The 12,161-nt window shown below is 26.9% G+C and overlaps 1 protein-coding gene across 1 annotated transcript; it reads left to right on the forward strand.

The window, feature by feature from the left end:
- Positions 1 to 6,684: 6,684 nt before the first annotated feature.
- On the forward strand, positions 6,685 to 10,726 carry LOC130799741 (bidirectional sugar transporter N3-like). The gene is made up of 6 exons (XM_057662951.1): positions 6,685 to 6,899; positions 7,707 to 7,743; positions 7,956 to 8,166; positions 8,856 to 9,017; positions 9,819 to 9,938; positions 10,032 to 10,726. Exons 1-6 carry the CDS (start codon positions 6,854 to 6,856, stop codon positions 10,386 to 10,388), a joined length of 933 nt encoding a protein of 310 aa, XP_057518934.1. The 5' UTR covers positions 6,685 to 6,853; the 3' UTR covers positions 10,389 to 10,726.
- The last annotated feature ends 1,435 nt before the right edge of the window (positions 10,727 to 12,161 follow it).

The raw sequence follows: 12,161 nt of genomic DNA on the forward strand, positions 1-12,161 counted from the left end.
CCCGCGAAAATAAAAACTAACGTAGAAACATGAGGGTATTTAGAACAAGTGCTCGTTCAAGTGTTTATGCTGCTCGCTCAAGCATTTTGCACCCGATGAAACAAAAACTTTCCGCTATATTTCCGATACATTGCCTTGTACAAGGCACTTATCGCCTTGAACGAGCATAGTGTGTAGGCAACCCTAAGATGCTCATCACCCGGCCCTATGCCTCTTCATTATACAAATGTCCCATGTATCCATACACCAACATGTATTCACCCTCATGCACTCAAGTAAGTCACCAACTTCAACATATAAAGACCTTTAAAATCATACATACGAATTTATCATATTTAGTGAAATATTTCTAAATTTTGTCTTTTATATAGATCTAATTTTATTTTCAATTATCATTATTATCATATTGAATATACAATAAAGAATAATACGGATAGATGATCATGAAATGAGGAAATATAATTTTTTTAATTTATAGTAAGAGCTACTACCTCTTAACCTCCTATGCTTTTTTAAGTCTAGGCCAAGGAAAAGGGGCATTTCTAGAAGGTTTGTCTTCCTAGCCATATCCCCTAGACACTTGGTTGTAAAATCAATTGGTTTGGTCTATATACTTCATATGATCGTAGGAGTCTATTTATTTACCAAATAAAATTATTCTATCCGGCCAACAAATTCAAGATCCCCTACTATCTTGAATTATCATCACATAATTTATCAATTTTTTTTGTTAGGTCCTACTCTCATGTATCATACCAAATTTGTGGACATGGATTGGAATATTTGTTGATGAGTTCTACTCCTTGATAAATAACACCTATTATTAATACATATAAGCTGATATGTGAAAGACCATTTTTCGATACATCTCAAAATAAAAAGTTTTTATACTTATATTTTGTATTAATTGAGCTATTTAATTCATATATGAGATACATCTCACACTAAAATCGCCTCATTCAGCAATTTATCGTCCTCTAATGAGGAACATATATTATTCAGTATATATGATCGTGACAATAATCGACATTTCATTTTCAGTATAAATGAGAGTGGTTTAAATGGTGGAAATTAAAGAAATAATTAATTTAGAGGTGTGCATTGTTGGCATTTAAAGATATGAAAGATTTTACCAATTATTTGTTCACACAAAGGGTCCATGCTCCATGTATTCTCGTAGTCTCTAGAATTATATCTAACTAAACTAAATTGGCAATCTTGTTACTTTTGTTGGAAATTGGAATAAATATTGAATTTGTTTCACTACTACATTTAATCTTTAACTAGTATCCATATTTGTGCAATTATTTATGTTGAGCTCGCTAATTTTTAACTAGTAAACATAATACACGTTACAGTTACTTATGTTTATCGAATGTATTGTAATATTTATAATTTTTCTAACTGAATACAACATTTATGTTGCCTTTAATTTCTTTATCGTATGTATGTACAATATCATCGTCTAAATCCACGCCTTTAGTGTATATAATTAAACATCATAATTTGATATACTATATTATATACTAGTAAATTGACATGTGTGAACATAAAATATTATTTAATTTTTTTTCTTATTTTTGTTAATCAATTGCATAAATTATGAATGGTATAAATTTAATTACCATTCATACAATCACACTAAAGATATCCATTTGTATTACTTTATTGCAGATTGTTATTTAGGTTTAAAAAGTTGAAGAAATACAACTTTAAATACCTAACCTAATTTAGCTTCAAATTAAATTAATTAAGAGGATAAAAGGTTACATAATCAATATAAATCTATTAAATTAATCCATTTGGCAAGACCAACTTTAATAATTTGTTACTCATTTGTTATTTGTTATTTTTTAATTTTTTAATTTTTCAATATTTTTATTATTTTATATGATTTCATACAATCCCTTGGCTGTGAGCCTGTGACTGAATACAACGCCGACGCAATTTTACAAAAATTGAGTCTCTCACATGATTTTCCAAAATTTTCATCGGGCTACTAACTAAGCTTACAAAATTTAAATGTGTTAGATTTTTTTATTTTAGAAAATTTTAATTTATATAATATTAACTTTAAAATCGACTCTAATTTCAACCTTTTTAATTCACATAATATAAATTTTAAATACGCCACTTAATATTTTAAATAATATTGCACTTGATTAACTATTCATTCAAAAGAACAAATTATTTTTCTCAATTATAAAATTTGGATGCCACTAATCCTAAATTGTATGTCACCAACTTAATATTTTTCTTAAATTTTCCATAGCAAGGGAATGTTTATAGGTTTCAGTTCAGTTATCTTTTCGAATTAAATTAATGACTGCTGTTGAACTATTGGTCATTATTTAATCGATCAGAATCTTACTCGGAATCGATATGGTGGATAGAATTGGATCGGCAAGATATATTGAGTCTAAAGGTACAAAAGAAAATCGACCTGTTATGTTTTACACTTTAAATATTTTTCTTTAATTTGAAAAAAAAATAAAGTTGACAATTTTTTTAGTCAATAAATAAATATTGACTCAAACAGACCGGCTAATTCACTACATTAAAACTTAAAGGATTAAACTATAGACATGAGTATTTGTGTTGTGTTGTATACTATATGTATTATAGCGGGCCTCATGCTTAAACAGCTATGCCATGGTGGCTAGGACACCAATAGTAAATGGTCGTGTCGCTTACGTTCACCATAATAATATTTTTTTGAAAATATATTTATAATAATTTAATTTTTTCATGATTTTTCTATAATAATTTCAACTTTAAGGGTATTTGCTTAGAGTAAATTTGAGTAACTTGATGACCTGCTTTAGGTAGTAATTCACCAAAAACGAAAATTGAAAATTAATGTAAAATTACAGAATAGTTTTGAATATTTACATAAAAAATTCTGAATAATAAAAAAATCAGAATTTTTTTTCAACTTCTTTTTAACTTTTTTTTGACATTTTATTTTAGTTTATCTTTTTTTAAACAAATTAAGCTTGCTATAGCAAGTCATCGGGTTACCGAGTTTACTCTAAGAAAATACACTCCAAAGTTAAAATTATTCATGGTTAATCAATAGGTGGAATTATCATAGAAAAATCATAAAAATATTAAATTATTCTAGATAATTTTTTTTTTCATATTTAGTTATAAATAGATGGACTTAACAATAATTTCATTCTGAAATAATGTGACCACACGTGTGCACGCATTGCCCAGTTATGGGCCCAGCAATGTCTAGCATAATTGGAGACTTGATCAAAATATTAAGCATGAATGCTGAAAAAAATTAGTCTCTTCATTCCTTAATTCACATATTCAAACGACCAAAACGATAATGTTGAGTCGTGAGCAATTTAAAGTTTATCAGAACGACATTTGTTCCTCAACATTGACACATTTATAATGAGCTAATCTTAACAACTAAGACAATCATTCTCATCATCATTCATACATGATTTTATCTTTTTTTTTTTTTTGGATTTTTGCATTTCTACTTCATGTAAATATTTCCACGTGTTAATTATCCGACATCTTACGTCTACCATCTAATAGTCTTCAACAAAACTATAGTGCATCTTCACTTTGCCTACTTTGTATTGCAATTCCAACAAAGAGAAGAAGAGAAAACTGATTATAAATTTAAAAAAATTCACTATTAAAATTAATTGATAGTAGTACTTTAAATTTATAAAGTAGTATATATATATATATATATTTTTCTGATAATATTATACTTTATTAGAATATTAAATAAGGGTAGTTTGAAAATATAGCTACATAAAAAGATAGATATTGGTTAAATGCGATGTATAGATTTAGGTAAAATGTATATACATCACATCACATTTAATCTAGTCTATCCTTTAAACCTACATCCATATTCTAAAATTACTCTTAATTAACATGAAGTATGTCTAATATGTAAGCATGAGGCAATTTATATGTATGTAATAATGGACACTTTGATACTGTTTTTGTGGAATTTTAGCTTACCCAAAAGATGGCAAACATCATTAAAAATAAACATCCAATTAAATGCCTCTTAACCAGTGTTTTTTAATTAAATATCCAGTTATAAAGATTTTACAACAAATTAAATTTTGATACCATAATAAAATATGTAAAAATCAATTAATAAAAGAAATTACTCATCAAATTTATAAGTGACATATATTTTTTCTTTCTCCAATGCTATTAGAACATTAATTCATACACCAAAACCGTAAGAAATAGGTAGGTGTAATACTTGCATAACAGAAGGGGAAAATCATAATAGACAATTTTGGTCATTAGATCATTGTTATAGTTTGAAGTCAAAAGGGATTATTAGCTTTTGTGCACAAATTACACTTACAACTTGTCATTGTGGATATGATCGCCCCATATTGCTTAATAAATGCTATTTAGTTTCTTTTAATTTGCCTCTTAATTATTTTACCTAAAAATATTAGGGTTATGATATTTAAGGGTTGTATATAAAAATTAATAAATTTTCTTTATTATTAATAATTTTAAATTTTTAAGAGAATTTAATCTAAAATTTGAAAAACAATTAATATTTTATATAATGATTTTTAACTTTCCAAAAAATAATAAATAATAAAATAATAAAGTATAATTAAATGCTTATACTTTCAAAGCAAAATTAATATTAAATTAAATAAATTAAATATAAGATTTTTTCTATCATTTTCCAAAATATTATTATCAAAAAGCAAACTCCAACTAGCAGAGAATATTAATGCAGACTAGTTGGAAAAGAACCTGAGCGGCTAACCTTTGCTATATGTAACAATATAGTACTCGATGTGACAACTACAAAATGATCGTTTATAATAAGAAAATGTATTTAATTCATTTATTTTAAATTAGGGTTAAATTTTCGGTTATTATTTTATTTTATCGCAATCCCTTTAATTTATTTGCAGTGAATTTAAAAATAGATCATGTCTCATTTTTTGATTTTTCATATTCAGTTAATATGATTATAATATTAATATAAGTTGGTTATTCAATCAGTCAGTCTTACTTAACTCAAATAATACTTAAGTCGAGTAGTTAAATAGTTAGAAAGAAAAATCTAGAGTTCGAATTTCTAACCTCTCTTTCCATGAAAAAGCACTATGAAAATTTTTAGTTATATGGTGTAAACTCAAGTACACTGTATAGAGTATATTTTAAATCTATGTCGGCTTTACTTATTAAAATATGTATATATGAGGAAGCTTTAATTAGTTATAGAAAAAGGGTGGTATCTGGAAAGTTCTAGTAAGAATGGAAGGTCTCGCAGATGTTTGGACCAGCCTATTGTGGATATAATGCCCTTGACTCTAAGGCAAGTTCTACCCAACGACAAGAGACAAAATATCAATCTGTAAAAATATTGTCCACCAAGATTGCCTCAAGTTATCCACCAACGATTATTTTCTATCTAATTATTTCGAGAACCTGTCAGAGATGCAATGTTTGGATTGCAAAGTGATATCGTTAGAGTATATAATATACATATTTTTGGTTTTAATGATCAATTTAAGCTTTTGATTAAGTTAATTCTTTGACAGATATTACTTTCTAATTAACTGAGGCAAATTTCAATTCTTTAAAAGATAAGTATCACTTCTATAAATTTTTATCCTAAAATTTTAACAATTTTCAATATCTAAAGTTTACGTAGGTCATTATTTTCCAATTGAGACAATACACCTAATTGGCTAAATTGTTGAGAATGATGACTTGGGTTTACCAAAATATTGATTTGGCCTATTTTAGCTAAGTTTTTGACTCTATCATTTGGAGTACCTCTTAGAAGCATGAGATGGCTCGTGGCTTGATATTAGGCTATTCCCCATGGTCAAGAATAAAAGAACTACCAACCCTAGTAAGGGCTCGTACGATGAATTTCGTAAATTTGTTGAAGACATTATTCGTCCTGCCTTTTAAATATGATTTGATATTGTTGTTATTGTTGTTGTCGATGTAGCATTTTAAAGTTTAGTAAAGATAAATATTCAAATTTATAAAAGCCTTATATGAAAAACATATAAATTATAACACAAATATGGGACATATGAGATATTTACATAAGGTGGGAATAAGAATAACCATAATGAAAATTAAGATGGGGATGAATTTGGAACTATATATTCACGTGGGCAGGTGTGAGTATAAAAATATTATAGTTGGGTATGGGGAGGAATATCCGCATTCACTTGCCCATTCAATTATCCCTATATACTTGCTTATTTTCTTAATTATCCATTTCATATTAATTATTTCCCTATTAATAACTAGAATCACAAATAATGAAATAATTGTCGAAAAAAGGTTGCTCAATTAATCTTAGGTTAGTTTAAATGGTTGAGAATTTTCTCTTTTACCTTTGTTGATAGGAGTTTGATCACTGCCTATAAAAATGATTAATTTTTTCTCTTTATTTATATAGAAATTCTCTATCCTACCCATGAGGTTGTAGTTAGTTTTAATAAAATTTGGAAGAATGAGGTGTTTAAAAGATGACATTGACAAGCTAATAAAAATCATCCCATGGTTCAATCCATCAAAGAGTTGCAAGCCACAGTGATGGTGGTGCACAAATACAAACAAAACATAAATTATTTGATGATGGGTCTTTTCTCTTCCTATATATACACCATCCATATTTCCTTGTTGATCACTCAAACAATACAAACATCAAAATTAAACCCTCTATTTCTTCTTAGCTTTCCTTCATCAACACATATTAATTCATTCTAGCAATTTCACATATAATCATAGACTTAATAAAACAAGTTTAATTAAATCAAGCAAGAGAATTTCATTGCAACATTTTTTCATAATTCATTTTAGAGCCATGATTACAATTCATCACCCTTGGGTTTTTGCCTTTGGCCTACTAGGTATACACCATGCACACTTCACTTATTTTTTATGTTTTTTTTTTTTTTTTTTTTTTTACTAGACTCTTCAAATAACACAAAAGTTAACTCTAGATCTCTGTCCTTTCAATTTGCCTCATTTTTTTTTATTTTGAGTTGTTCTCATTTATTTTGTATTATTTTCATATTCGAAAATAAATCATCTACTTTAATTTTTTAATATTTTCCATACATTTTAATTTTTTTTATATTCATTCAGATAATACCATGCTAAATAAATGAACCAGACTACTTACTAGTTACTAGACACTATATTATGCTATTAATTAATGGTAAGAATAAAAGTTCTCCTAGTTAGTAATTAGGGTATTTTAAAAAAAATTCCATGCTAAATAAATAAATCATACTACTTACTTTTTATTATTAGATACTATTTAGAATATTCCACCTTAAGGAGAGAGAAATTTAATTAATGTTTTTGATACATATTTAGAAGATAAAATATAACCATGTGAGATTTCGTTAGATTCGTCCTAATGTATACATTTTAATTGTGTATTTTTTATAATTTTTTTATTATGTATATTTATAGATATTAAGGTTTAAAATTTATATTGAAAATTGTGCAAAAAGCAAATGAGAAGAACAAAAAAAACAGAGGGAGTATTATATAGATCTTAAAATTAGGTTAGCAGCATTATTATTTATTAGCTAATCTCTAATTTTCATGTTTTAATATAAATATTATATTTAAAAGTTTAATTAATGTTTTTAAGCCAAGAACAAAAACTAATCAATTTTTCTACCTTGTGATCTACTTTCTTGCAGGCAACATAATCTCTTTTATGGTATTTCTAGCACCACTGTAAGTTGAATAATTACTATTATAATTAATCAATTTTATTTTTTCTGAACATTTATCAACATAAAAGTCACATAATTTGTTAATCTTCTCACGAACCACAAGTAATTAAAAAAATAAATTATTTTCGTATTTTTATTAGAAAAAAAAATTAGCTAACGAATTATATTCTACATACAGTACTAATGATATTTCTTATAATTTTGTTATTGCAGGCCAACATTTATAAGGGTTTACAAGAAAAAATCAACAGAAGGGTTCCAATCAGTTCCATATGTAGTAGCAATATTTAGTGCCATGTTATGGATTTACTATGCATTAATCAAAGGAAATTCTATACTCTTAATCACCATTAATGTTGCTGGAGTCATTATTGAGACCATTTACATTGTCATTTATCTTACCTATGCTCCTACCCAAGCTAGGGTATGTATCATCATCTTACACAATTATATATACTAAGAAAGTTTGTGTTAAAATATAAATATTTTTAGAATTTATGCCAAAACTAAATCAACTAAAATTTCTCTTTATGGTTGAGGTCCATGATATATTATGTATTCTAATATGCTCCCTCATATAAAAGTCCTTTTTAAGCTCTATCATACCTGACGCTGAATAGTCTACTTTAAATGAAAGGTGATTGAGATTCGAATACATGATTTGATCTTGTATCTCTGGCTTCTGATATCTTGATAAGAAATCTAACTAAAATAAAAGCTTAAGCTAATGGCTGGTTGTGGTCCAAGATTATGCTAATATTTAGATTTTATATTATTTTCAATTATTTCTTAATTGATAAACAAAATTATTGGCTTATAATTTATAATATAATAATCAACGATTAATTATGGATAAATTAAAAGCAAATTATTATAAATTTACCCTTATAATTATAGTCATGTTGAGTCCTTTTTTTTTTTTTAAGGATAGTCATGTTGAGTAAAAATGAGTAGATTTTTAATCCTTATTTTTAATAATGAATAATTTTTTGAAACTAAATAAAAATATTTAAATAAAGCTAATTTTATTGTAAATATTTTCGCATTACGTAAATCTTGTTTAATTTTATTGTAAATGTTTTTTAATTTATGTGTGATAATTTATATTGGCAGATTTCGACTCTGAAACTACTAATAGCGATGAACTTTTGCGGGTTTTGTTCGATTGTTTTATTTTGCCATTACTTAATCAAAGCCGACGCAAGAGTTCAAGTTTTTGGGTGGATATGCGTCGCCTTCTCTATTAGTGTCTTTGCAGCACCCTTGAGTGTAATGGTAAGTCTTTTGCAACTTATATTAAATCCATCTAAATAATACTTATTGAATTAAAAAAATATTTCGTATACGTATATGGAATATCAATTAATAAAATAGCTTGAAAATTAATTTATATGAAAATTTTAACTATGACTAATCCTTATAGTTCATAATTAATTATAATAATTAGACATAACCTAACGGAAAAAACAATGGAGAGGTATGGTCATGGGCAGTCCCAAATTCATTGAGATTACAACATTTTCTTTTAAATGTTTTTACAGAGATTTGGGTAACATTGCAATTTCAGTAACAAAGGAGAAGATCTTTTGATTAATACTACCTCCATTCCACTAAAAATGTTTCATTTAATTTTTTACGCTATTCAATGCCTTTATTCAACGCTTAAGAGATAAATAGTGTCTAAAAAGCAAATGAGACATTACTAACGAATTAGAGAGAGTATTATACATAAAGAAATATTATAAAAAGTAGATGTTAATAATCTTTGCATTGAGATGAATAAAAAAAGATTTTATTGGACTATGTTTTAATTTATAGATTAAAAATAAAATACAAATTAAGAGTAATAAGTAAATAGTGTCAAAAAGTAAAGGAGACATTTTCAATAAAATAGAGGGAGTATGTTTTTATAATTCTTAACTTTAAAATCACTTGAAATTTTTTTAAAAACCTCAAACATTTATGTTCAATATTATTATAAGAAATAGTATCGGGTCTAATCTCAGTTAAAACAACTACCGTTTTTATCAAATAAAATTTTGAAATCGAATCTCACCTAATCCTTCCACGTTGCAGAGAACGGTGATCCAAACAAAGAGCGTGGAATACATGCCAATAAACTTGTCCCTATGTCTCACATTAACAGCTACAATATGGTTCTTATATGGATTCGTCCAGAAAGATCTCTATATTACGGTAAACATCCAATCATATTTTATTTATTATAATTAATGCATTTTTATTATAAACATATAAATTAATATATTTGGCAATAATATAAATTGGCAGCTTCCAAATGTTGTGGGGTTCATGTTTGGTGTAGCACAAATGGTACTCTACGCAATTTACAGGAAATATGATAGAGCAGCCCAAAAACAGAAGTTACCAGAAATAGTAAGTCCTGTCAAACAAAAGCAGGATGTGGATAGTATTATTCCACAACCACTTGAAGAAGAAAATAAGGAAATTGAGGTTGTTATTGCTACAAATGATAATTTGGATGATGAAGAAAATGGTAATATGGGCCATGATGATAAGTTATATGGGCCTCCCCAAGGCCCATTGAGATGTGATGTGGATGCTGAGAACATTGTTGGTGGACCTACTGGCCCAACTTCTGTACAATTAGTTCAGTGTGAAGTTTGAACTGGGTGATTACTGTGTCATATGATTTGCTAATTTGCTTGTGAATGTGAGTCGGGAAAATACTATTATGAACGATTTTCGTTGTTTTCAGGTTATTTTGAACAAATTGTGAATTCATGATGCGAATTAGTTGACAAATCATGTTACACGTGGGGGATTCGTGTAGCCCAATAGTTTTGGGTTTGTTTATCATTTTATTTAATTAATTAATTATATTTTTTGTTATTTGCTTCACAATAAAAAAGGGTAATTTTTCTTGTAGATTTGTTATACAATTGATGTAAATTTGGAATGGTTTTTTTTTTTTGAAAGTTCATTTTGCTGATAAGTTTTGAAGAAATATATGATATGATATGATCGTATGATATAGAACTTAGAAGTATGTACTCTCTTATATTTGTTCCAACCCTTAATTATGTATATATTGTACTATTTTCTGTCCCTTTTCATTATATTAATTGAATTTTAGCTCTTTTCAAAATTTTCAACCATTTGTTTGGTTAAAAATAATTTTTTCTAAAAGTGACCAATATTTTTATTTTCATTTCACTTTCATCATTAATATATTATTAATGTATACTCCTTCTAATGTGCATTTTCATTATAGGATTAATATATAGGATTATAGTAATTAGTAAGTAGTAATGCATAATTGGAGATAGTTTTTTTTATGATTAACCTCCTTTGAAGCAAGAAGGTCAGTAATTCTTTCAAAGAGGTTAGGTTGTTGCAATTTGAGTTGGGTAGTTTTTGCTGCATTCTAGGAGATGAATCTTGGAGGAAAATTCTTCATATGTAGGAGATCTAAAACCCAATTGTGGGATTTTGAGATCCGAGTAGGAGTTTTAAGTTTAACATTGGTGTTTTTTGGATACAAAATAGACATTTTAAGTTACAAATTATAAATGTTTTAATATCTAAAGTAGATATTTTAAGATTCAAAGTAGAGGTTTTAACATTTTTAAAAAAGTGTTTTAATATACAAAATATGGGTTTTAACCAAAGTAGGGATTTTGAGATTCACCGCGATCCGGTCGCGTGTTTTATGCGACTCAACCTCAGTCCGGTCGCGTGTTTTATGCGATTATATCGGGTCCAATTGCGTGTTTTACGCGACTATACTGCGGTCCGATCGCTTGTTTTACGCGACTATACTGCGGTTCAACACTGCAAACTTTAAACAGTCGTCATTTTTCGCTCCATATGATTTTTCTATAAAAATTTATGGTTAAAAGCTGAACATGTATCAAAGTTTCAACACAATCAAACTTTGAACAATTAAGGATAAGTTATCTAATCAAATTAATTATGTAGCACACTTTTTATTACAATTTTAAAGATAAAATAATATTTAATTTAATATTATAAATAAAGGCAACTTAATATTTAAAAACAATACTAAATCTTTAACGTTGTTCGACACTATTAATCTATAATCTAGAAATTTAGTTACACATTAAAATTTTTATTATTATAACCTCTATCAATCGAACTATAAAAATTAACATTTAATAAGAAACTTCCATGTGATTAGCTAAGCCAAAAGAATTTACTCATTAAGCATGATAAAAAAAACTGATAATCAACATGAAAACAACTAACATCATGAAAAAAAAATTAAGATTAAATTATATAATCTAGAGGTAAAACTATTGGTAGATAATTAAACTAAAATTTAAAAAAAAAAAAACAAAGATAGAAGAAATAAATATCTCAAGAATATAAAATGCTATTTTTATCTAAAAGACATACCGATCTCCTTTCTTGTTATAG

This window comes from Amaranthus tricolor, chromosome 14, assembly GCF_026212465.1.
Source record: "Amaranthus tricolor cultivar Red isolate AtriRed21 chromosome 14, ASM2621246v1, whole genome shotgun sequence".
NCBI lineage: Eukaryota > Viridiplantae > Streptophyta > Magnoliopsida > Caryophyllales > Amaranthaceae > Amaranthus > Amaranthus tricolor.

Excerpts from the sequence above, each read along its gene's own strand:
- LOC130799741 (XM_057662951.1), top strand. The coding sequence starts at position 6,854 with ATGATTACAATTCATCACCCTTGGGTTTTTGCCTTTGGCCTACTAG. Across the intron at positions 7,744-7,955 it reads ATGGTATTTCTAGCACCACT|GCCAACATTTATAAGGGTTT; the intron begins GTAAGTTGAATA and ends TTGTTATTGCAG. Across the intron at positions 8,167-8,855 it reads ATGCTCCTACCCAAGCTAGG|ATTTCGACTCTGAAACTACT; the intron begins GTATGTATCATC and ends TTATATTGGCAG.